At 46.5% G+C, this 27,599-nt stretch overlaps 1 protein-coding gene across 1 annotated transcript in view; it reads right to left on the minus strand.

Annotated features, from left to right (window-relative positions):
• Positions 1 to 27,599, minus strand: part of SHROOM3 (shroom family member 3) — a 158,527-nt gene that overhangs the window by 24,050 nt on the left and 106,878 nt on the right. Inside the window, exon 3 of the mRNA XM_009288686.2 lies at positions 8,703 to 8,831. Within this exon, the coding sequence (XP_009286961.2) occupies positions 8,703 to 8,831 (129 nt within the window). The remainder of the gene's footprint in view (positions 1 to 8,702; positions 8,832 to 27,599) is intronic.

The following is a 27,599-nucleotide window of genomic DNA, read 5'->3' on the forward strand; positions in this document are numbered from 1 at the left end:
CCTGATCCTGGAAATGTGGATTAAAGGTAACCGAATCTTAGCTGAGCTTAAGCCAAGAGAGGAAGCGCTGCGGTACACATGATCTCCAGCTCATGTTGCAGACTCACGCAGGTGATCTCAAAGGAGGCGGCAGGATGGAAGCATGGAGGGTCTCTGCGCACACACGTGCACCGAAAGGCAGAGAACAGGGGGCCTGATCCAGTCTCCACTGAATCAACCGAAAGGCTCTCCTTGAGACAGAGCTCTCAGGTTGTAAAAGAAAGGCACAGCTGATGCTGCCACTGCCTGTGTGTGGGCGTTCAGGGAACGCCAAGAAGTTCCTAGCTTCAGCCTTCTGTAACACCTGAAAATAGCACCTTGCTTCACCCTACTTCCTTAAGCTTAGTTTATAATTATTATTGCCTAATTACGGAAAAGGACTGGAACTGGAGTGCAATACAACAGTGAGCACCACAGCGTCTAAAGGAGAACAGCCATGTCCCCTTACAGATGGAGGGGGAGCTGAACACGGTTAATCTGCCAATTTTGCAACAGCTTTTGGTTACACTTGCTTTACTGCAGAGCACAACTTTCAGGAAGCAATAAAAACCAGTGAAAGATTAAACTCTTTTTGGCAAGTGGGGCAGAGCTGTTTTTGTAAAGCCCACAACATCAGATCCTGATTCATCCCAGACAAACTGGCTGAGTGATAAAACTTGCAAATGCAGCTAATTCCTGACTTGAGTGAAGACAAAGAAATCATTAGATCTTTAACTGGTATAAATTTGGTGTAGCTCAGTTGCCTTCAACAAAACCAGGAGCAACAGCTGACACTTTGTTCCAGGGGGTTGTAGGATTTCAAAATGCAGAACTGTAATAATAATAACAACAACAACAACAATAATAAAACTACCTCATCCCCTTATCCCTTATACTAGTTCCTCAAGGGCTGCACCTGTACTGTACTTGCGAAAGCATCTGGACAATCTTACTACTAAAAAATTCTCCACTTCAGATAATGGAGAAAGTGATCCCTCTGTTGTAAATGCCAAGGCTGGAAAAGAGACTCCCGGTTCCTCATGGACACCTCCAGTGATCAGGTAACCTGGGCATCCAGGTCAGGTTGGCATCACGACAAATGCCTCAGAGCGAAGATACCCGGAGAAGTCAGTGGACCTTGATGCAATGCTGGCATCTAAATAGGCTCCACAGCAGCTGTAACACTGATTACATACCAGATACTGCCAAATTCACACTGTAAACTGGAAAACCAATGGGAAAAGAATAGTCTTTAATCTTGTCCAGCTGCTGTTATCTGGGTGCTCCTTGTTGCTATACTAGTCACGGCATTTTCAGACAGAAACGTGACCAGCACATTAGCAGTCTCCTCTAATGCAGCCTGGCAAAGGCTTGATGCAGTCTGGGCTGCAAGGACCATACTGACATTTCTGAGGCCCTTTACCATTAACAGCTCCTATCTTCTTAGGAAGAGCTGAGTGTGTTCTTCTCTGTTATCTCTGTAGATTATTTTTATGCTTTGTGTGCAAAGCAGAAATGGAACTTTATAAAGATACATCGGCACTAACTCTACAAATGAATCAGCATATAAAGAATAGCCATCTGAAGCTTTCTTCACTATATAACTGAAAGGTTGATTTATCTTTTTCCCAAGGTTACGAACTAAAACCATACAGAACAATGTATTCAGTCTAATTTCCATTCTTTACATACTGTTCCTCACCGATGCCAGAGTACACACACAACCTGAGCGCTTTGCAATTCAAATGTACTCCAGCCCAGTGTCCTCCAAGAGCGCACAGATACTTCTGTGTAAAAAGGCCCATCTTTAACCGAAGAAAACAACCGAGCTTCTTCAAATTGCCATTTTCATTTTTTCTACATTTGCCTAGAAAAGTTTCCCTTTTCCTAAACCTCCAAGTGGAGCAGTTTTAGGGGAAAAAAAAAAGAAAAAGAGAAAAAGATGTTCAAATAACCCCTGCAGACTCCTCTGTTCCGGATTTCTGATAGCAGCCTCCAGGTTTCCAGCAGCCAGTGCCACACTTTGGCTGAGGCCGAGGAGCACAGCAATTCAGCAATACTGACCACTGCTGCCACGACAAAAAGAACTGCAGGTGGATGACTGTCGTTACGCCCAATTTATGGGACCGGTTCCTACGTTGGGATGAGAAGCAGGAAGGAAGCAGTTCTCTCCCCTCACATGCCATATCCTGGTCTTTCACAGAGCAGGATCCTGGGGCACATCATGGGATGTACTTGCTGTGCAGATTAGACACAGCGTGACAGTATCGAAGCGAGCTGCTGAAGCTAGAAGGATTTCACAAGGAAAGCACCTTCTCTTAGGAAACACAGACTGAATTTTATCCTTGCAGACAATAACAGGATGTAACTCAGCCTTTTAGAAAGCTAATGAGTGAAAGCTAGGGAGATGTTGTGGCTGATCAATTAGCGACTCAGAGTCATCAATGCCCCAGTAAACTGATCTATTTCTACTGCAACACACCCACAGAGCTTGCGGGGAGTTAAATTTTCATCAGTCTCATGTGTATCAAACACATCATCCAAGATGGCTGAATAGAAACCATTTGTGAACAATTCTTCTTCTACCACTGAGCTTGTGCTCATTTTTTTCTCTGTCCTAGCAAGCTTGAAAATCCTCCTCAGTAGAGACGGGGAACGCTGAAGATAAAGACAGCAAACCCTTTCAAGAAAAGCATCTCTCCCCAAGGAGCAGAATCCACCTGTGGATCCAGGCAGGAGCAGTGGTCACCGGGACACATTCTCCATGATCTGCATGGATGGTTTTGACTAGCTGCTGGTGTTCACGTGCCCAAGAAAGATGGGAAGACATAGAGAAGAGACCTAAGGCCAAGAGGGTCACTCTGTGCCATCGTAGACAACTGCAATCCCTGTGGAGGTGCTTTCCCCCGGCACCTGTGTGGCCCAGGTGGCTGTGTGGGAGGTTGCTGGAGCTGGAAGGGACAGCCATGGCCTGGCCCATTCATCTGGGGAGATGGGAAGGGATGAGGGCCCTGCAGTAAAGACCCTCCTCTTGTAGAAGAGAAGAAAGATTTGGACGCAAGTGCAAAGCTTGTGCCTCTCGGCTCCGATCCCAGGCACTGAGTCACAAGAGAGAAAGCCAAGAAGGCAGCTGCCCACCCTTACCACGTCGTCCTCGCAGTGGTTAAGATTTCAAGCTAGTGATACTTCTAAAAGAACAGAAAGTATGTGGCAGAGGCAGTACGTCCTGAGCCATACCCCGCTGCATGGTGCAGTAGGTTCTTTCTATATGGAGAGATCCTGATCATAGCAATTCATGGGTACCCTCCCAGGGCGACTGTGTACCTGCACCAACAGAAAGCATAAACAATGATCTGAATTTTCACCAGTGCGGACCTGTCTCCAAGATGGCCACATCTAAAAGGAGCGCTAGCGTAACAAGGATACGTTCTACAGACGTCCTAACGCGCTGCTGCAGTCCCTATGCCTAGCTATTAAGCAGGAGATGAAGGAAAAACTAAAGCACTCAGAAGCCTATTAGGATTTTGACAGAGCGAGGCCACAATCTACTCAAAGCAACGTCGCTCTTAATTAAGGTTGAGTCATGGTTCTAAAAATAAGCATAACAGACGAGGCCAATTAGAAAGAAGTTGGACCATAATGGAGTCAGCTTGATGGGTCTTTCACTGAATCTGTCCTTTTAGGCTCACAGAGCCCTTCTGGTAAATTCTGGGGCAGGAGAGATCTGGAGTGAGCTCTGTCCCTTCACAATTTTGACTAAAAAGAAGGAGGACTCATTAGAAAGACTGAAGTATATGAAATGATATTTCATGTCATGGATCTTGGGAAGAGTGTCTCCTCAACTATAAAGGAAAGGGAGAGTCGCACCCCGCACCCCTTTTTATGCTCAGATTAAAACTTTCCCTAAGTAAAAAACACACTGAAAAACGCTTCACTTCAGAACACTTAGGTGAAATGTGTGAATATTCTCATACCAGGACACAACCTTCTTTTCCACAATATGTTAATCTCTGCAACTTCTAGAAGACAACTCCCCACTCAGGGAATCCCTTCAGAGTATCTCACAGTTTTTAGCAGTCTCAGTCTTAAACCAAAAAAAAGAAAAAACCTTGAGAAAAACACCCCAGCCAAGTTCAGGGCTCTTCCCCAGACCAGTCCAGCCTCATTTCTCTCTCCGGCCCCTTGCCCAGTGGCATAGGCAGATGTCGTGCCTGCGTGTTGTTTCCAGTTGACATGTCAGATGCTATTTGTTTTTTCCCTTTGACGAGCATCGCTTGGGATGTCTGGGTTGCATCAGACAAGGCCCTGAGTGCCACGTCAGAACTGGGAGACAAGTACCAAGCTCCCTGAAGTCTGTCTGGGGCGAGGAAGCAGAGAATCAGAGGTTTCTGCTCAGATTTCCTACTGTTACCATTGCCAACTCTTTGGGAAAAACTCCCCGCCATACCACTGGAAAGAAAAGCCCTGTGTGAAAGCAGAGATGACAACCACATATGTGGATGTACATACAGATTTTTCCTACCGTTCTTCTCAACTCCACATGCAGGAAACAGCCTGTCTCTCTTCCTCCTCTTCTCTCCCTGACACCAAAAGCAGGCAGAGAAAAATGGTGCAGAAAGATTATTTTGTGGATGGGAATGACCAAGGGCACAGCAATGTTCATCACGCTGCGTCTGGTAAGGGACAAGGTGTGGATGGCTGAGGATACACGAAAGTGTCAAGTGCTGCAGCAAAATTTGCCAGAGTTTGCAGGAGACCAAAGATGGCTTTTCTTGAAAGAAATGCTCTCCGCCCCAGGCTGCAGAAGGAAGTGCTGGGATCGCTCAGAGGTGATGGCAGCTGTGAGGAACGGTCGCTCCTTAGTTGAACTCAGGAACAGTCAAACATTGTAATTAATGATTATTGGTCTTGCACGTCACACCTCTGTGTTATCACATTTCTTTGGTAACCCCCAGGCTGTCTTATCCAAGAAAGGGGCATTTATCCATTTCCGGAAAAGGAAACAAAGGCCTCAAGAGGTGAAATGACTTACATAAAATCACCCAACGGGCCTACCGCAGAGTGCAGTGCTAGGAACTGGGCCGTGTGCTGCTGCTTCATTTTCCCTTTGCCCAAGCATATGTCTGACAGGCAATATTTAGATTGAGGACTTTGCCCTACACAAAGAAAGAGTCCCACTGACATTCCCTGACACTAACCAGACAACAGGCTTGAATAGGAACAGTGGGACTTTGGTTATTAGTGTGAGAGGTGATGTATACAAGCTTCATTCTTATTGATTACTGGATTCAAGGACTTTGTCCTACTGGGATCTTCTGACAGCTTTCTTTTTTAAAGAAAGCATTAGCAAGCAACACGATAAGTATGATTTAAATTGCAAAATAAAGAGTATTTCAGATCTCTATTTTGAGAAAGTACTTGCCGCCAGGATAGTTCATCTGTGCCGTTCGCACAGGACTTGCAGCTTAGACATGTGGAAGCCAAGACAGCCTCCTGCCTGGTACTTAGAGCATGTGTAGGCTAGAATGAGGAGCTGGTGAGCACTGGATTAAAGACCCTCTGCAACTTTCCTCTTCTTGCTACAATTTTACTCTGTTTCCTTCGCTGGAAAAGAACCCTATTATTTCCTGTCTTCTCCAGGTATTCACATCATCTCTCAGAGCACGGGCAGAAAATCTCAGCAGCCAGACCCTACAGTAGCGTCCCCTGCCCGTGGCTTTGCAAGAAGTCACAGAGCTGCATTGATTTATTCGTATTGATGAATTGGCCCAATGGGCTTAATTCAAATAATTTTTCCTCATTCTTCTCCAGTCAGTAAATTAGTTAAAAAGACAGAAAAACAAGCATAGCTTAGATTCTTTCGCACCCTGATATCAAACACACAGCAACTTGCAACAGGAGAGACTTAGAAACAATGGAAGGAATGTGTTTTCCTAGTCTTGTTCAGTGCTTAGGAGGAACTCGGTGGCTGGCAGCAGAAACGCTGCCCTGTGAGCCTGATTATCCAAACGTAACGTGGACAATGAGTCACGGCAGGTAACCAAGGGGATTTTCAGGGCAAGCGTTTCAGACATAGCTGGGTTCTCCTCTGAGTTACAGGGCTACAAATCACAGGCAACGCTAATAAACTCAACGCCAAAGTGCTAATGTAGAAATAATAAACGGGAGAGAAGAAGCAGCTCCTTTAGGTGCGTGCGCTGAATGCACGTATGTGTATATACATACATTTTTGTGTGTGGGGGGGAATCTGTTCACAAACAGACTGCTTGCTGAGGTACTGCAAGGAAAAAAAAAGGCAAAGGGTACCAAGGAGAGTTTAAACTTCTAGCTAGTCAGACGAACTCGTGATTTACTCCTAGCTGGGAATTCACCTTCCCACTGTTCCTGCAGGGAGCAGGTGGGATAGGTGGCCGTCCTTGAGTATATCACTGGGACTTACACCAGTGGGGTGAGTGAAATAGCAAATCTGCAGTGATCTAAGACAATTCAAGCCACAGAACGGCTAACGAACCTGACCTCTCCCTCAGGGAAACTTTTAATCACTTCGGTAATAAACATTTTTTTGGTGAAAGACACCCCTGCATCTGGATTTCTAGACCTAATTCTTCCCTCCTCATCATCTCAGATTGCCCTTTACCAATGGGTAGAGCTGTAGTAACGTGGCTGCGCTGGCTAGCAATACTACCCTGGCCTTGTTTATTTTGTGCAGCAGAGGAAATGAGGCAAGCTTCAGTGAGCAATTGTTGAGTGTACGCTCGGGAGGGTGAACTGCAGACTGGTGCTGTGCTGCTCCTTTCCATAGATGCTCAACTGCAACACCTGAGAAACCGATCCTGAGCTCTGGATTTCCCCTTTCACTAAGGACATTCATTCATCACCCCAAATTTCAGAAACCGATCGGGACTGCTGACAGCCCGTCGCCTTCATCGCCTAGGGTGAGTCTGCAGAAAGTAAACAAGCAGGGGAATTGCACCCGGTGCTATGGCCAAAGCAAAGGCTGCTGAGTCTGAAATACCCTCCCACACTCAAATTCTTATACATTAAAGCAACTTCCTGTTTGTCACCAAAGCTTCAGCCCGAGTTAAACTGAGATATGCAGACACAGCCTCCGACACTGCCGGAAAAGTAAAGCAAAACATTGGCTCTGCATCCAAAGATAAATTAATCCAAGTGAAACGCTAAACTTTGGAGCTTCAGTGAAGATCTGCTACTAGATCGGCAGGCAAGCGGGATTTACAGAGGGCATATGCTGAATAACTCATTGCTATAGGAAGGTGGCGGATGTATGGGAGCTCCTTTCCCAAATTCACTGCGGGTCACATACCTCAGGAACTGCGGAGTCCCACACCCCAGTCAGAGATAAATCTCTCCCTGATAAAACCAGCTTGAGGCAAGATTTCAGCCTCTAAAACCTGCTCTATCCGAGAGAGATATAATTTATGGTGCAAATCCTCATCTGGAGGAAAGCAATACAAATTTAGTGAGGTTACACACATAAACACTGGTGGAAGAGCTGAGTCCCTTCTCCTCCTTTTGCAGTCACCCAGGCTGTGCAGGGTCAGCATCTGTAACTGTTTGCAGTGGCTAAAAGCTGGAGCAATTCCACTAAGGTCAGTGAATTTGCTCCAGAAGTGCATCCTTGCTGATAAGATCAGAACGTGACTTCACATGTCGCATTCCCTTCTCAGCTGCTCACTAACAGGTGCTGGGCCACATTTCCTCCAGCTATAGGAACTGTGTGTAGCTTCTGGACTTCAAATAAGTCAAGGTCTGGCCTGAATGCAACGTTGCCAATAAAAGTCACTGCTTTGACTTCATGGTGCAAATCTCAGAAGACTGAGACACAGAAATCTATGAGGTCATCCGGATTACCATCTGACTGATGTAAGAGGCTCTTTTGATGCCAGCAAAAATTACCATTACCATGTAAGAGGCTCTTTTGATGCCAGCAAAAGCTTTGCCTGAGTAAATGCTGTAGGATTTGGTCCTAAATTGCATGGACAAAGGAAAGAAATCAGGCTCTGCCACAACACTGGCTGATCCAGAGCAATTCAGGAAACTGACTTCTGAAGACATTTAATCATTTAAAAATGCAGATAGGCACTCAGCAGGGTTGTCATGAATGCCAAACTCCCACTGAAACTCACAGACTCAGAAGAAGCCAGGTGATTTTGGAAAGCCAGGCACCTAAATCTGGGGAGCCACAGCAGGCTTACACCACTTCTGTGGAGATATTTTGGTCCAGCATCTCTGATGACCTTTACCACCACTGACAAAAGTTTTTGAGGAGAAAGGACACATCTTCCAGGACTAATTCTCAGCGAGTCACCCTCAGGCATATTGGCAGCCAAAGCAGTAACTATTTTACACCCAGCCCTATGTAGATGTTACTGACATCCAGCAACGTTGATGCTTGACTCAAGGGCTAAAAGGTGAATTCATCTCCCTGGCACCGTGCTGAGGGCAAGGAAGCCTTGGGAAAAGATGGGCATGAGGTTAAGAAACTGTCCTGGACCTCTTCCACTGCCTAACGCTGCAGATGCTGGGGATTCACGCTGCTCCACTCCAGCATTACTGCTGCCCTCACTCCCGCAAGAGGGAAGTGGAGTTTGCCAGCCGCTCTCCAAGAACAGCGGCCACAAAACACACAGAGCAGACAGGGACACAGATACACGCATTCTCACCTGGTCTTCAGCCGTAACTTAACTCCTCCTGACCACGTGGATTTGCTGGGCTGAAAGTCAGTGGTCACGCTGTCCGGACTGAGTGGGTTAGGAGACAGGTCAGTGCATCCCTTTGCTGCATATGTGTCCCTGTCAAAAGAAACCAAGGCCATGTAAACATCGACACACAAAAAACTCGGCCTTTGTATCCTACATTTAATAAGGATTTTAGGAAAGAACGCAATAGACAGACCCAGACGGCAAGGCGGGACATCAGTCTAGTTTTTCAAAAGTGCAAAGACAATGTCACAGAAAGCCACGTGTATCCCTTTTCTTCTCTATGTCGTTGCCCAGGCAGGCTATAACAGTGAGATTTTGCTCTCCTTTATACCTATGCAGTGCTCAGCCCCTGCAAGTGCCCCTCACAACTGTTTTGGAGGAGCTGCACAATACCGCAGCACTGCTTCTCGGCACACAGGAGTGAGATCAGCTGCAGCATCCATGGCACAAACCTCATTATCCTACATCTGCATTTTGGGACTCTAAATCCCTAAGTGTGGAGTTCAGGGATTCCACTGTGGGATATGCCCTTTCCACACGTAACCACCTTACAAGAGTTCAGAGAACGCTCTGAACACACAAAAGAAAAGCTAAGAGAAAGGTCCACACAGTGAGAGCAAGAAAGAGGTTATCCCCTCCTTTACTGATATTTCCACAAAGTTAGCAAACAAATATTTACCCCGTTTCATCACATGCATGCAGAAGTCACACAAACATCATGTAACATCACTTCAGCTCCTTCCTTCCCCCAGGCACAGGAGAGCCTGAAACGATCCAGTATTCCCACTTGCTCCCATTTTTAGCACTGAAACGCAGGAGAGATTTGAAATTTCTGCTTGCTCAAGGAACCCCCACGCTGAATAAAAGCGCGTCTGAAAGGACTCCCTCCGCGCCTCCCTCGGCCTGCAGCGGGCTGTGGCCCGAGGTGCGCTGTAATTGCTTCTTGTTGTGTGCTTAGCGGGCTGCAGGCTGAGCGCACATGCCGGCATCTGGGGCTTTGGATAGCTGAGATGGCTTGGATGCCATTCCGGTGAGAGGCCAGCCGTCTTTGTGTCCGGCTCGGTCCTCCCCCACGCTCCCTCCCCAAGCCCCCACGTGCCAGGCAGGAATGTTAAGCCTCACATTGCGGATGAGATATACCAGGGAAGCGCAGCAGCACTTTCACCTAGATTAGAGAAAGCGACCAGTCCGGAATGGCCTTTTTCCTCGCCCTGCTTATCTTCATCAAAATTTTACCCCAGATCCTGCCTTAGCTGCCTTTTCTTTCCATGTGCCAAATCCCGTTCTGCTTTGTCTCTGCCACCCCTCTCCTCTGAGATGATGTCAAGCCTCTCATCAACCTAGAAAGATCCCCCTCCCTGCTCCTGTACCAGCCTTGCTAAATACTAGGAGCACGACCTCCTTCACTGCAGTCCTGTGAAGTACCAATACCGTTAACTGTTCCAATTCTCCTTGCTTACCAAGTTTACCGTGAAAAATTACTAATTTTTAGAGGAGATTTCACTGCAAGATAGAGAATGGACAGAAGGCCTGCTACAGATGAGGATTTAAAAGATTGTACATAAACAATTTATATATACAAATAGGCATACAATTTTGTAAGCAAAATATATTTACGGCTGGGGGGTGTACATAAACAATTTATATATACAAATAGGCATACAATTTTGTAAGCAAAAATATATTTAGGCTGTAGTGTTTAGAGGACAAAGTCCCCCATTTAAGGCTTTGTATGGAAACACTGGAGAGATGGTCCCAGCCACAAAGAACTGCACTTCTGCTCCTACAACACCGCCCCTGAGAGATTTCTGTGACAAAGGCCCCCACAAAGCCCTTGGGAGCATTTAAGCACAGCTCAAATTCGTGGCGAGGCTACTGCATACCGTGCTGAAGCCTAATGAGGTGTCTCGCTGACAGTGTCGTGGCAGGATCCCATTAGAGGGGGAAGGATTTCAGCAGAGGCACTTGTCTTAACTCCAGGGTAAATCCTGACCTCTCTACTCAGGCCTCATTTCCCACACAAGGAACTACCATCCCTTACACCTCCCTGGTTTGCTAATGGGGCCATGAAGAGAAGATACAGTTTACCTGAAGATCATTCACAGAAAGTACGATGTTGGGGTGACAAGACCTTAGTTTAAAGGGGAGAACAGGCACTTGGCTGTGACCATACCTGCCTCGTTGATTCGGGGTAACCCTTGCATGAGTCAGAACTGGTGGGTCAATACTGGGGGCTGGCCCAGCAGCCTTATTTGCAGAAATGCCAATGCTGGTGGCTCCTCCTGATTTTGAGGGGCAATGCAGATGCTGAGCCCTTTTGGAAAAGGCATCTGGATGTCCCAAAGTGCCGCCAGCTGCTATGGCACTATAACCCTCACCACAACACCGAAACACTTACAAAGTCAAGGCGATTTCTTTGAGACAATTCTCAGAGTGCTGTTTCAACCTGCTTGAAAGCAGATACTGACAGAGTAGAAGATCTTTGCCATATTCATAGGAGATGCCTCGGATCAGCAATGAACTTTCCTAACACACCTCCAGCAGTGCTCAGCTGTAACCTCCCTATTTGTTTCCTAAATAGCACACTTTGGCTCTCCCAGGCTACACAACAGCTGTGTTGCAGTGAGTAAACCTGCTCATGTCTCCTCTCTGGTCAGCTATCTCCGAAGTAGCCAATAACAATATTTAGGACTGGGAAATTGCCCCTGTGCCAAATACATAAAAAAGAGTAAGCAGCCTGAGAAACTGATATAAAGGAGTAAGTGCCTACAGCTTCCCCGTCACCAGAGCCTAGTGATCTTTCAGCACTTAGGGTCGTCTTTTTTTTTTAAAAACAGCTTTCGAAACACGTGAAGAAAGCAAGAGACAACACAGACTCTAAACTCTGCTGCGAGCAGAGCTTTCTAAGTAAGTCACTTCCAAGCATTCCTGTATGGATCCACACAGATCCAACCCTCACAATCAGTGGCTACAAGCAGCGGGAGGGTAAGCAGCTTGGGTGTTCCCCGTCGCACAGTGAGAAACCCGTGCTTGCCATCGTCTTTTTTTTAAAAACAGCTTTCGAAACACGTGAAGAAAGCAAGAGACAACACAGACTCTAAACTCTGCTGCGAGCAGAGCTTTCTAAGTAAGTCACTTCCAAGCATTCCTGTATGGATCCACACAGATCCAACCCTCACAATCAGTGGCTACAAGCAGCGGGAGGGTAAGCAGCTTGGGTGTTCCCCGTCGCACAGTGAGAAACCCGTGCTTGCCAGCATGCATAACTCGTGAAGAAAGCAAGAGACAACACAGACTCTAAACTCTGCTGCGAGCAGAGCTTTCTAAGTAAGTCACTTCCAAGCATTCCTGTATGGATCCACACAGATCCAACCCTCACAATCAGTGGCTACAAGCAGCGGGAGGGTAAGCAGCTTGGGTGTTCCCCGTCGCACAGTGAGAAACCCGTGCTTGCCAGCATGCATAACTTGGGGGTTTACCTCACAGAGACAAAGAAACGTTAATTAGTGTCTGCATGGGCTCTGGGGTTGTTGTTCGGGGGTAAGAAGGAAATGCAACGGAGTTTTTCCCGAGCCTCTTAAAAAACGATAATTACTGAGCTCTGTGTGGAACGGCGGGCTCAATAAGACATTGAAAACTAATCAGCCAGTCTATAAATAACACCATTAATCAAGCCCAGTGGGGAACACAAGACAGGAGGATCCTTCCACCAGTGAAGCACACACACATCAGGGATAGAGCACAGCAGCCCTTCAGCAGCAGCCACCGCCAGGTGCTTTGCCAGAGAGGACGATACCCGTGCAGGGGTGCCTCCAGCGAGAGCACAGCTGGCTGAGCAGGGAACATACCTGAGGCGAGCATCAGGGCTGCAGCTGCAGGGATGGAGACCTCCCCCAAACAGGACCCACAAACCCAGCACCTTTCCTCCCTTGCAGCTTTCTGCCTCACACTCGGTCAAGCAACCTGACTGCTTATCCCAGAAGATTTTCTAAGACATTTCTAAATCATTTTCTAAGGCAGCTCAGTCTAACGATCAGGAGTGTGCTAATCTCTATAAAGATACTTCTTCAACCATAACATGGAAACAGCCACCCTAGCACAAAGACATTGAGGGCCTACCTTACGTCTTGACTGTCGCCACTCACACCTTCTCCTTAGAATGACCGTTCTCCTAAAGCCCAAGCTGCCCCCAGGATGGCATGGCGTGCCGGCTCTCTGCAACAGCACCCAGCCTGCTGGGATGCTCTTTAAGGTCGGGGCTGCATTTTATTTCGGGATGTTGCAAAGTGCCTCCTCACAATTGCATAGCTAAAAAGTATCCCTGGCAAGGAGTGGCCTGCAGTTGTTCTTTTTGTTATCATGTTGTTTCTAAAGCTCGCAAGCGGGAGACAGGAAACCTAGCGCAGTCTATTTAAAACTCCTTTACCTCCCACCTGAGGCTGGCAGCTGCCTCTGAGATCTTTCCTTTTCTGCAAAGTTCATGCTTAATTATGAATTGTTATTTATACTTGCTGCTTCCATGGTGCCTTTGGTATTTAATACCACACATGTTAATGAGTAGCTGTACAAAGACACTCTGCTCAGCTTTTCCCTCATCTAAAAATATGGCCTGTTAGGATTTTTTTCTTGATGCTTGCTTGACAGCGAAAGAATACAGTACTAAAGATTTAAGCCTTTTTAAAGAAAAGCCTGCTCCTCAGAAGTTTCATTGCCCCACAGCTTGGTTGCCTCTGCCTTGTGCAGTGGGCATCAGCCACCAGAAGAAAAAGGCCGTGTCTCTTGACCCACACGGCAGTATCTCCTCTGCACATCCAGCACTGCCTTTTCTGAAGCAGACATCTGCGAAACGTTTCCCTATTTTTTACCACCCTCAAGAAAGCATGTGTGGCCTTATTTTACATTAATCAACTCCCTACAAGACTGGTTTGCCTGTTGCTGCCATCCAATGTCTCATGTCCTTCCCAGGCCGCCACAATCCCTGCAGAACTCATTCGCTGTTTTAGGGAGATCCTTTGCTTCTGACCATAGACAACTCTGACCTCCTCTGGCCGCCTTATCTGCCTCCTGTGCTGACCTCCCATTACCTGCATACTTGAAACGTTGCATACCATTTATCTTAACCTTTTGGGCTCTTGGCTCTTCTTTCTTACTTTCGTCAGTCTTCGTTATCCTTATTTATAATCTCCACATTCCAGTACAGATTGTTTTCCTAAACCAAGCCTAGACAGTAAGTGGGGATGTACGCCCCTGCCCAGCAGATCCCCCAACAATTATGTCTGAACCAGCTGACCAATTTCAGCCAGGGTCTGCAGAGATATTATTCTCAATGAATTAAACTCCGCGTTTCATAAAAATAGGTCCCTGAGTAATGGAAGCAGCATAAATCATTGCTCTCATTGAGGAAATGCTGCGGTGTGAGCTCAGCTGTCTGGCTACAATTCCCAAAGAAGAGAGAGATTTTACACAGGGAAGCCGTACAAAACCAAACTTCTGAAGTTCTGTCTGCTCATATCATTTGTTTTGCAGCACATCAGCCTTACTCTTCTTCAGTCTGCACTACCATCCTGTACTCTGCTTTTCTGCTTAGCTGTCTGTAGTTCCAGGTATGAGTCTAGGATACGGCTGAGATCATCCATAAACAGCACCTGGAACTATATTTAAAAATGATTAAAGTTTTTCTTTTAATTTTTCAAAATGGGTATTTTTCTAATTGTTCCACTTCTTGGAGTCATGATTACTTATTTTAAACTAATGCCAGGTTTGCTGCCACAGTAATAGAAGACCTAAGTCCCAGAGGATCAAATCCCCAAATGTTAATAGGTTTAGTAATTTTTAATGTCTCATTACTTCTAAGCCCAGTGTTATTCCTAGAAGAGAGGATGGAGCTTAAATTCTGATTTTTACATCATTCGGGATCGACCAGAGTGTTTATAACCACTGTCAGAATTAAAAGCTTTCCTAGAAAAATAACTGCTCACACGCTGATGCTTCTGAAATTGAGATTAAAGCAAGGAACTCCTCTTCCAAGTTCTACAGCCATTTGTAGGCATTTCCTGTTATTTTTTCACTTTGTCTTAAATCAGAATGTAAGAGGCAACCCTCCTCCACTACAGAAACAGCCAACAGCACAGCAGAGACTCAAAAATAAGGAGAAGCAGCAACAAAGCAGAACTCGGCTCCAACAACCCTGCAAGGAGGGAGACGAAGGAGTTAGGCCTGCTGTTTTATCCTTATAGCACCCCGTGTTACACAATGTCACAGGGCATCCTGAGATCCCCAGCTCAGCCAAGTGACATAAGGACAGTTTGGCAGCTTCACCTCTGGCTATCCTCATCCTGCAGGCTACAGGCAAGCTCTCAGCAGCTGATGAGCTGGAATTACATCTCCTTCTGAATGAAAATGCTGCCTCCATGACAGTCCCCCATCTCTTGGAAAACAGCAAGCCTTCCTGCCTCCTCCATGCTGTTAAGGAGAGGGCTCCCCCAGGCAGGGCTGCAGAAGGGGAGAGAGACCATGCTCATCCCGGGCACTGACCTTGCACTCACCAGTGGGCATGCTGCTTTGCAGATCCTCCTGCTCCGCCTGAAGTGAAAAGACCGGATTGCTTACGTATTTCTTATTTTGTTACCTCCTGTAGCTGGTCCAGAAATAGCCTGTAATCCACATATCTGTCACGCTCACAGAATCTCCTTTAGCTGAAGTGGAAGTGCCCTGTGTGTCAGAGCACAAAGGTCCAAGTCCTCTCCTGGACAGAGCACATGTCTTAGCCGGTAGCGGCAACATCTGCACAGGTTTGTTAGTCTGTGCTCATGGGACACCCAAGCCAGACAAAGAGCCAGGACCAACTGGAAATACGTGGACAAAACATTTTTTTCATCAGAAAAACTCTTGTAAATTGAACTGAAACTTCTCCTTGGAAGGCATGCAGTTTGGACTAAAGCTTTTGCTGGGAAAAGTCTCAGTTCCTGGGTAAAATCTCCAACCTGCCACTTAGGACACTCACCTGAGATGGGGAAGAGCCAGGTTCAAGCCCACAGTCTAATCAGGCAGATAAGGAATTCAAGGCCGTTTCATAGACACCTCAAAACACAACAGGATATACCTGCGAAAACCCCTGGAAGGACTTTTTCATCCTAACACAGAGCAAGACAAGTTTTGAAATCTCAATAAGGCTCATTGAGCACACGAACCTTGGGACCGAATTAGGTACTCTTCCCAGAGTTCTGCAGCAAGATCTAAGTCTCGAGTAGAAACAATAATATCCACGTCTTGGATTCAGATGGGTCAGTAAAGCTTAGGGAGAAAAACCACACAACCCAAAACCATTCAAGAGTGCTGCTGGCTGCTGCTTCTAAGAGACAGGACTAATACAAATTTTTTTGTATGCATCACAGGCACATCCATGCTGGTATCTGTTAAGACAGGATTACTAGAGCTGATCTTCGTGCCATAAGCCAATCACCAAAAGGGAAAAGAAGACATTTTCCAGGAACAGTGCAGAGGCGGCTTGTGCTTTTCTAAATGCACAGGCCATTGCTTGAAGGCAAATTAAAGGGCTAAGAAATCACGGAGCTGTCTTGGGATGGCAAATTTTAGATGGATACATCTCACATTCGAGCACCCATCACTTTCAATCTAATGGCTCCTGAGCGGTCATGCCGAGCACGCGGTATTTCAGGGCAAAGAAACACAGAGGCCGAGAAGTCACTTGGAATTAATTCAGACTCACAGCTTTCCTTCTAGGAGGGCTCTTCACTCACGCAACTCCAGCTTAAACAACTTCAATGAGCACTGACCTTCAGGTCCACTGAGAAAAAATCTGGAGAAAGGAGACCACATTTTGACTGTGCAATACCGTCTAGTCCCACTTGTCCAGTGTTCTTCTGGCTTTCTCTTTTCTCTGAGATTGGATGGGTTTTATTTGACCTGACCTCAACCCCACAATCTGGCTGCGCTATGTTTGCACAGACCCACACAAATGCACAAACAAGCTGCTTCGGCGCTGTACCTGTTTGCAAGCAAAGATCTGAAAGGAGTATTCGCATTCATTTGGGTTCCTCACTTCATTTGGTATTGGCCAAGAGATCTTTGAGAAAATGAACTCCCTCTTTGTCTGTGAGAGAGACCTAATCCTCCTTTTGCCCTGGAGGATTACTGGGTACTTAGAAAGGCACTCACATGCACATTTTTGGTTCGTGCCAGCTGCATTTGGGTCCACAATATGTAGCGTTCGCTTTGGTCTTTAGGTTTGACAATAGACATTCCACTGCACCCAGACCTCGACCCCAGAGACTGCCACCCTTTTAAAGACACCCTAAATCAACGCTCTCTGAAATGTGGGCCTTTCCCTGCTTTGCATGAGTAGTTTGCCCTCAGACAGCGTGTGTGAACTCAGCGTGCAGGCAGGCAGCTGGGCACGCAGCCCTGAAGACCAGAGTCTTTTCTTGTGCTGCCGAGCCAGTGGTCGGAGTGCACGGTTCCCTGCGTGGCCCTGCCAAAAAGACCTGGACCCCAGCTGGAAGGAAGAACCTGTAGGGCTGAGAAATTAGCTTTTATCCCAAGTGAATTCCTGGCTTTTTGTAATAGAAGTTTACGGTTATACTCAATTATAGCTTACTGTTTGTGCCGCAGTACCACCCAGAGAGCCTGCCCGTTCAGGCACTGGAGCCCACCATTCCTGGGTTGTACACCTGGTTGTACATTATTCCTATAATAAAAGGTCATTCCTTTTATTATAGGAATAATAATTCCTATAATAATTCCAAATGCCCAGTGCCGCAGCACCAACTCTGTGCATAGCTGGGCTTTTACCGCTGTGGTTGTCTGTGCACAAGGTGGGTTTGTTGCTGGCCATGATTTTGCTTTACCCACCAAGCTCAGGAGCCTTTACAGCCTACTGGTGTTCCCACACGGGTGAAGCGTGCTCTGTGCAGGTCTGGTCCAAATATTTCTAGGATTGTGGCTTAATTCTGTAAAGTAGTAATTCTGGATATAGTTCAATGGAAGTAAGGGACTCTCATCTTCAGCTGGTGTAAATTAGTACCAACTTGAGCAGCACTCTGCCACATCAGGGGAGATCTCACCTTCTCCAGAGGTGAGAATTGAGAGGTTACAACTGTCTTGGTCTGTCAAACGGTACCACCACAAAAAAGTGGAGTGCAATCCGCCCTGCACCTCGACTCTACTTGTAAGCGAAATGCTTTCCTGCACCTTGCACTCACAGAGTTTTAACCCCCTTAGAAAACAGGTCTACCTACTTACTGTGTCAAAACAAAAGTAAAAATACAGAGAAATGACATTTTCATTTTATTCTACCCCAGGACTAAAAGGACTATCTATAGACTTGCTCTTGACCATTACTGAAAATCTCTTGAGTTTTTCAGAGACATCAAGTCACACCGGCCTTTGGGGACGCTGTGGGATTTGCTTGGGGAATCAGAGCGTCGCCCCTCTTCACGGGCTGTTCAGGACCAGGAGGCCATTAGCAACAATCTTTCAGACCTGGCCATAAAAGATTAGGATCAACTCTCTCTGAGGTGCAGAAGTGCTCAGATCTGTTAGTCAGAGGTGCCCAAAATGAAGACGATGTACTGCAGGGCTCACGCAAGCAGAAGGATCATTAACACATCTGTGCCTTTAAGGACCATGACTACTGCACATAGGTAGAACAATAACGCTACCTTTACTGGTTCTGGGGTATCCCAGCGCTGAATCATGCTGATCAAAAGTAATTCTGTATAAACTACAACACTTAACTTTTCTTACATAACACAAAACAAAGCACAGGCCGGCTCTAAAGGACAAGTGTAAATGAAAAAAAATAATTGCAGCTCCTATAAAGAAAGGCAGCCATAGGAAGGAAGCAAAAGTCACACTCATATAAAATAAGGGCTGGTTTCCATCTCAGGATTAGAGAATTCAAACGATTCCATGGGAAAAGACTACAAGCCCTCCATGCTGGAAAAATAGTTATGTTCACAGAGAGAGATTCAATAAGCAGAAGATATTTTCCCAGAATTACTCTTTTTACACTCACCCTTCAGAACAGTGATATTTTCCCCGATACAAAAGGGCCGTCCTAGGAAGGGGTTGGAATGTCAGGCAAGACATGTCCCATCTGGGACCTGGCCACAGGGTGCAGACCCGAGACCTGAAAGGCAAGACTAGCCCTCACCGGACCTTTTCCAACAGCACATAGGAGCTGGGGCCAGACTCGATCTGCTGGTGCAGTGGTTTGCGTGAGCACTTCCTAATATGTTAAAGGCAAAACAAACTAGGTCAGTTCAGACCAACAATTTAAATGGTTTAAAGCTAAAGATTAAGGGAGTGCTTACACGAACTGTTCCAGTGGCAGATGGATGAGATCTCTGGCACTGATGAGCAAACGAGGGCATTAATCTCTTCTGCCAGCACAGCTGGATCTCTCTTCCTGGCTCGCATACACATTGCACTTTAAGGAACATGTCCTGAAATTTTACCCTAGCAGCTCCCCTTTGAAAATGTGGATGTAACTGAAGTGCTGGAACAGTAGCTCAGCTGTGTTTTGAAAAACTGGTCTCAGTGGTTGGTACTGAGCGAGTGACAATCTGGACATCTATTCAGAGGGGGCAGAAGAAAGCCTCATATTCACATTTGTCACAGGCATGGTGGACATTCAGCATCAAGAACCGACTCAAGTCTGCAGCTGAGTTGTCCCTCTGCTCTCTAACCTGATTATTTTGCAATGTTTCTTGGTATGCTAGATTTTAATTGCAGTAACTTGAGGGGTGGAGTGCATTTTACAGGCCTAAATCACCTTCACGGGTGTAGCAATGCCTAATCCCCAGAATATGGGCTACTTCTTACGAGCTGCTTCTCCATCCCACTCACCCACCTCTTCCTGGACAAATTCCTGAATCCCTTACTCAACGCAGCATGCATTTACTTCCTCAGGACTTCAGCAGGAGATTTGCTCAAGTGAGAAATGAGTATAGATTGAGTAAGGAGATAAAGATTTGTCCAGCTGCTTTACAAAACACAATCTCTGCAGCACCTGCAGCATCATTTTGCACAGAGTTCAGAGACCTGTAGCTCTCAGGGACTGTAGTATAGAAAAGCAAAGAGAAAAATGTGGTTACTACAGAACCCAGCTATGCCTATTAGTTGTCCATCCATCCCTGAGGCAAGAAATGCTATCGTTGGTTCATCACACCTCCTCTGCACCACATTAACTGGACAGGTCCAGTGGAAAACCTATGTACTGGTCCAGGGAGGGCACAAAAATAGCCTGGCAACAGCAGAAAGACTTGAGCTTTTCACGTATATAGAGTCCACAGAACGTGGTATACGCACCGAGCAAAGAAAAGCCTGCTGAATACAGCAGAGTTGCAATCCGGCTGATCACTTCCTTGCATTTTTATTTTTGAAGAGTACAATGAGTTTGCTGTGGTTACTGTCCCCCTGCAGCAGTGATATCACAGCTTTTTTAGAACTTCAGCCATAAATGCAGCTATAAACCAATGCGGGCAGCAAAGCACACGGAAGTGAAGCCATTCGAGTTGCAACAGTGTGCCCAAGCTAAGGCTCTACCCTCTGAGCATTTTGTGATTCTTTGACTTTTGATGAGAGTGCCCAAGGCAAGATACAGAAATGCTGGCTGCTAAGCTAAAAAATAAATAAATATGTGTTTGTCACTGAAATTATTTTTACCATCTGCCAGTCTGGCAGAGGTGAGAGCTATCTGACAAGAGTTTGGAAAGGATGAGGACTGCAGCCGTGACAAGACACATCAGATGAGAGAGGAACCCTTGGCCTCTCTCGCCTGGTGCTATGCCTCAGTGCATCCCCACTGTGCTCACACAAACCACCTCAAAGGAGGAACCAGCCTTCCCGACTCCACTCCCTCCCGGCAGCGACAGAGGCCCCCGGCACCTGCAGCTCCTCCAACAAAGGCAAGGGCCGGCCACCTACCCCTGCCCTGTGAAGCCAGCTGGAGTGCGGGGCGGTGGGGGGCCGGCCACCCTGAGCCCGGTGCCGGCGGTGCAGGAAAGGCAGCCCCGCCGCCCCACCGCACATTCCTGCTGCCAGCGGTGAGGGGCACGCTCGGGGGACGTGCACAAAGCAGCTAATTTTAAAAAAGAAGCAGGAGGGAGGTGAAGAATAGGGAGGACTGTAAGTGACAATAAAGCAATTATTCCAGTTTCAGCGGGCTGGGGAAGCATTGTAAGGGTGGAAAAGACAAGTGGGCTCGAGTCTCATGATTAGCACCGAACGGAGATGGATGAGAAACTAACACCAGAGCCACAAAAACCTTCGCAGTTGCCAGCAGCCAGGTCTCAGCCCCTGGTGGGACACTGCCTGTCTTTGCACGGCACTGCTAAGTAAAGAGTTACTTGTCTCTGTCTACATAATGAAGTCTTATACAGCCTACATTAGAAACAGGATTAGTAACATCATCACTGATACGTGAACAACTGCTAAGAGTAAAGAAGTTGTGAATATTTTTCTTTCAATCACAGGACTTGAAATTTCAGGCCATTTAGGACTAAGCTCTATTGTTACGCAGCATAAATAGACCTCTGCCTTCCTCCTGCTGAAAAGATACTACAAGCATCTTTCCTGTACACAGCCCTATGTGTGGGAGCTCTTCTATGCGCCCTGCCAACAAGAAAACTCTTCCCCATTACCTTGTCTACTGTGTTTTGGTCCGACGATCCTGAGCCTAGACCCAAATCATTCCTTGGGCTCAAAGCAAGATCTGAAGCTGGGACTTTGGATGTTTTCCTGCGTGCACTGCAGGGCTGGATTAGCACCCGCAGAGGCTGGGGGAAGCTCACACACTCACCTGGATGAGCTCAGGCTCTTTCCCGGTGATGCTGCCCTTGAGTACCAATGGGGCAAAGCACCTCCAGGAACAGTTAAGACAAATTACACTACAGATCAGCATACGGCTTTGATTTCCAGGGAAATGCCTCAAATCCTGATGGGTTCCTGGGAACATGAAGGTGCTACTCTGTAGATAAAGAACCTTTGACAGCTCTTGCGAAACCCAGAAAACCCCACTTTGTCTAAATGCCTATCAGCTTTTAATGGGACTTTCCTCACAAGTCACTTAAGACACATCTTAAAAATCCACCCAAACCCACGCTGTTTCAAACAGTATGAATTGCTTTTCCTTAGAGTAGCTCCAAGGACATTAAGAAAGCACGGAGGAGATGACCACCCACTGCAGTGCCAACTGGCAGTCTGACTTGAGGTCTTCCACAGCTAAGCAGAAGGCAGCCATTTACAAGTTAATGAAAGACAGCTCACATGAAAAATTATTATTCCCCAGTGTGAACACCAGCACCCTCTCAAATGAAGCCGCGTCTTTGCTAGGGACATGCAGTGATCTGTAGCCACAGTCTGGAAATCTCTGCTCTGCATATCAATAGGAAAAAGGGGAGCAAAACATAGCCCCAATCTCAGCCTCTCCTCATACACAGAACATGCTGTGACCATCCTCATTAAAAAAAAACCCTCCAAAACTAAGTCTTGGTGGAGCCAGTCCCAAATACAAATTGTCACTTGAGTCAGAAGTGCCAAAATCTTTCACAGAGTGAACAGCAAACCTAAATCCTATTAAGCAGCCATCACCGTCAATATTTATTCCTCACAAATCAGGGACAAGTAGCCTAATAAATGGTGTCAGACTGAGCCTTGTGAGATGGAAGAAGAAGGGGATAGCCTTGGGGAAAGGACATGACATTAATCAGTATCACCCCTGCAAAACCCTTGACAGAAACAAGGTAGTAAACTCATTAGCCACTTAGAAACTAAGCTCCTTTTTTGCTTCGCACAGTGATAGCCCACAGTTTCCAGCCTGAAGGTTTGGCATCCTTCACAACAAAGCCACCGGGCCCCATAAAATCTTTTCCTTTCAATCTACCTCTCAACACACACCTCTCTCTGGTCCAGCGAGGCTTTGCTGGCTTAACTGCTCTCTTCCCCGACACAGAGCAGCACCGTCCTAAGGTCTGGACTGCAGCGCATTAAGCACTCAAATTAGAACGGAGTAAGTGAGCTCCCGGGCCAAAGATGTCTGCACAGGAAGACAAACAAATAAAATTATGATTTCACAAGGCAAACTCCTTGGCCGCAAAAGCCACTTCAAATATTGCAGCTTCTCCTTCTCCCTGTGGATCATTCCTGCCCCTGGGTGGTGGTATACGCTGTCTTGTCAGGTGTGCTAAGAGCACCACGTGTGCAGCCGCACCGCAAACCAGGGAAGGAAACAAGCCCAGCTTAACTTCTGCCAGATGACTCTGCTGAAGATCTCTGTGCCAGAGCCCAGAAACAGACCCAGCTTTCCTCTGCATCTCATCACAAAAAGGAGTTCACGGTGGGTGAAACACAATGATGGCGCCAGGTCTTTCAACCGATGTAGCTCAGTGAAGCTATTTGGATTTATATTTGCCCCTCGCTTGAGACACAGGCAAAATTTTGGTTTTGTTTATATGCTGTTGCTAGGCCTTCTTTGACCCCTGCATTTTCTTGTTTCTCTTTAATGCTTGCTACCCTATTCTTCGTCCTCTGCACCTGGGATCTAATAATCTGCCTGGAACAGCCAGGACCAATACATACTCTTAACAGGCAAAATGTTGGGAAATCCGCTTAAAAAGAACTTGTGAGCAAGTAACAATATGGTTTGCTTCTCCCTGCCTACATGGGAAAATACAATATTAAGACAAACACGCTCCAGGCTTGACCTTTCCATCAGGGCTGTAGCTTAGTTTTAGAGCTATGCCTTTACAGCACAGATTCGCTCCCATCTACCCGGGGAAACTTAAGCTGCCATAGCACGATTAGGATGCAGCCATCTTGCACGGGGGGCCCTGTCCCCACTATAACTGTACTGTGCACTGGCCATCAGTTATCATCACGTACTTTACTTAAATTAGTCTGAAATGGAGTCTGTCTCCAGCCTGGAGCCTGTTTGTAACTGCAAAGGAATCTGTGCCGTCCGTAACACACGAGACGGGATCAGGTCACTGCTGGAGAGCACTTGGCCTGGCTATTTTTATTGTCTACCCGAATACTTTTCTTCAACGCCATTTTAAGTTGCTGAAAGAATAGTAAAGATGAGATTTTTTTAAAAAACAGATACACTGATAATCCATAGGAACTGTGCCCTTTTAACTTTGGGACGTTTCTCAAATCTTTGCTCTTGTTGCCAGGATGCTGAAGGCATTTTGAAGTCACAACATGATGAAATCTAATCAGGGTGAAGTGGGCTGGTTTCATTTTCATCAGATTCCTCTTTCAAAGGCACAAATATACCCTTCTGATCCTTCTCCTTCTCCCTACCACTAGAACCGAGCTGTTACAGCAGTTACTGCTACATTAAAAAAACCACCCAACCCTCCTCCATCAAGAACAACTGATGATTGAAATTCTTCATGTTGCTTTAAACCCAAAGGACGGTGCCACTAACTCAAGCACTGGTGCAACTAGAATGTAAAGGATTAGAGAAGTGGCTCTCATCTGAATACAGGCAAGCATGCAACACATCACGGTTCACCAAGCTTTTCACTCAAGTCAAACTTGGTAACAACCTCCCTAAATTATCGCTTTCAAACATACACAGTCTTTTCTTATGTGTCTCTTCTTTCCACTTGGGTATCACAAAGTTTTAGATATTTATATCCTCTTGCAACTTTGGGTTCTTTGGAGCGCATCATCTATTTTCAACACAGCACTTGCCAAGAAAAGGGAAATGGTTGCGAAGACGAGCATGCAAATCAACAGTTTGCATCTTTCTCGGTCTCCTCCACAGGACAGATGACCCTCAGGGAACATCCCTGTTGCATCCACAAGAGAGAGGCAGCCACAGTGACAGGAGAAGGGTGACCCACTCTCTGCTTGATTGCCACTGTCAAAATGAAGGACGGTGCCATCCCGGAGGCTGTCAGACAGGATGGCTGAGACAGCGGGAGGCTGTGAAATCCTACTTTTGGAGTGGAGTCAGGGCTTGTCTAAAACTGGTACAAGAATTAGGGAAACACTGTCATTGTCTCTCCCCTGGTTTACAGGAGTTTAGCTGAGCTCTAGGTATTGTTCATTCAGGGCAATACGCTTTATCCCCACTGTGCAGCTTGCTTGTATGCCCGGTGATATAAAGGTAGTCTTTGTGTGGCGAGACTCAAGACTCCCAACTGCACTCTTATAGGAATCCAGAGCACAAATAAGCTTCCACTTGGGGACGTTCATGAATAAGCATTTGTAACGGGCAATTAGTACTTAATTTCAAATGTCTGACCTGTCACAGATTTGGGGCTAGGTCTGCAGCTAGCAAAAATTGGCTTCATTCCATTTCCACATCGATAACAGGTTTCCCGCCCAGAGACTCGAGCATCTCATACGCTGTGAATAGTGTGGCTACAGCGGGCCTGATCCTGCTGACCATAAGACATTCTCTACTCCCACATCCATTAAAGTCAGCCAGTTTGCCACTGCGAGCACCAAGAACTCATCACATTAGTTCTGCTGAAACGCATGCTAAGGGTCAAGTCAGCCCACCACAGGTTTAAAATTGAGTGTGTGTTGTTGAATCGGGGCCCTCAAAACAGGGGTTCAGCCCTCACCCCTTCTCCTACACCCGTAATGCCATTCCGTAAGCAGAGGTACTGCAGTCTTCACCTGGATGTCCAAAGGCCAGACACTGAGCCATGGTTACCAAACACCCGGTGCCGGCCACGATAACTCTTTGTCTAAACAAATGTTAGCCAAGCTAGAAATTCTGGTGGGAATCACGCAGGGCTAGGGAAGAGTGGCATTATAAAATACCCTGTTTGATGTCATATCCTGCTAATTTATTTACTTATACCGCCACTGAGGTGAGGAAGCCCAGGAATGGACCAGGCCCTACTGTGCCAAATGCTCTGCAAACACCACGGTGAAGGACGATGCTCGCCTAGAGGGCTTACCATTAAAGTAGGGTCCACCCTAACTAAACAAATGCAGGAAGGACGTTTTCCCCGTCACTGCTGTTCCCTCAGCACCCTTCTTGAGTCCATCTGCTTACCGATGCCGACTGCATCCTACTGCAAGAAGCACAGCTTTTCTCCTGTTGCTGCCAAGAGCTAGGCCACTCCGCAGAGGGAGAAAGGCTCTACATCCCACCGCTTTTCTTCTCATAAAAAATCTGGGATCTGCTTGTTTGCCATCTACTGAACACAGGGACATTTGACGAAGCTCTTGGCTGCTGCAGAATCACAGCTTGCCTGTCTCCCAGAGGCAGGACTCCCACCTGCTGCGGTAGCAGCCCTCTCTGCAGAGCGATGCCAAGGAGGCTGGAGCTGACTGTGTATGTAGTCGTTGGCTTCTTAGCAATGTTTTATACCTAAACTTCTGGCCTGCTGATCTCTGGAAGAAAAGCCTCTGTGATTATTAAATGACAGCCTGAACTTTCCCATAAAAATTACAGTAATCCTTATTTCAGTCAAATTGAACTTCCCTCTTCAATTTAGGAACCATAGGTGCCAAGCAACATTCAATATGGGCCAACAAGCTCTCAATCTTCTAAATCCCCATATTATAGGCCTGCAGGAACACCCCTCTCTCTCCCAGGTGTAGGCTGGCCTGGACTTCACCTCTCCTAGTCAAAGGAGCTTTAGGGTATTGATTTTTCCCTAACATTGTTCCTGCTGGAGCTGAGGAAAATCTCGACAAGCACCTAGCAGGACCTGAGTCAGGCCTCCACTGCTAAGAAAATACACCGGGCTGCTGAGATTCACCCCACTGCTTGCTGGGCAAAAGAAGGCAAAACATGACTGAGGTTTGGGATGAAAAATGCACATGCTTCAACGGATGCTGCTAGTGTCACCTAATGGGCAGGGAGCACTGAACAGACAGGAAATTTAAGGCTGGGTATAGGCAGAAGAACATGCAGACATCAGTCTTTAAAAGGCATTATAGCCTTTTAAAGATATATATAAATACATATAAATATATTATTTATATATATAAATATATATAAATATCAGATTTTAACTTCTTAATTACAAGCTCAGGGTTGACACTTCTTTGTAAGAAAAAAAATGTTTGGTCAACCAGCTCTTCTTTTTTTGTGCTGCTCTGAAAAGTAACCCTTTAATGACTGGCGAGCACGAAAATCAAAGAAGAGAATTTTTTACATATCCAGTTGTCCATTTCTTAACAGGTTTGCAGGGTGGGGGAGAAAACCTCTCTCATATGTGTGTATTTGTGGGGAACATGTGAGTTTGTGTGAAACAAGCTGAGGAGAAAATTGGAGTGAAGGCAAATGGGCAAATGAGGTCTGTGGGTCACATTACTCCCAAATTTACAAAGAAAGATGCTGGCTGATAATGTTATTTTTGAATATAAATCTGTACTTGCCATTTTAAAGAGTCTGTGGGTCATTCCAACCAGGTGATAAAATTTCCAGCTTCTGTCCCAGTATCTCATTGCAAGATGCCTGCCAGCAGAACTACCTCCAAGAACACTACACTACTTACCAAAACATGCAAGAGCCACGCGGTGCGCGCAAACAAGAAACCTCCTGCTGTTAAGACGCCCAGCAATTTCCTCCAGAGAAAGTGCTCTAAAGGGACCCTTCAAAGTCTGCAGCTCTCGCCAGCTGCAGCATGGACAGACAGGACAGTTGAATGATGTGGTCCTAGAGGTGTGCGTGCAATCAGAGCAAAAAGATGGGTTTTAAATCACACGTTCAGAATCCTTCCGAGTAATGAGCTTTCACATGTGGACAGAGGGTAGCACAGCTCGGCAGGGTCTGATCCTACATCCCTTCCCTCCCCGACCGCTCCCTCCCCGCATCCAGAGGCTCCAAAAACACCAAACAAGAAGATAGCACCTGGAACG

This window comes from Aptenodytes forsteri, unplaced genomic scaffold (assembly GCF_000699145.1).
Source record: "Aptenodytes forsteri isolate BGI_AS27 unplaced genomic scaffold, ASM69914v1 Scaffold221, whole genome shotgun sequence".
In the NCBI taxonomy this organism is placed as follows: Eukaryota; Metazoa; Chordata; class Aves; order Sphenisciformes; family Spheniscidae; genus Aptenodytes; species Aptenodytes forsteri.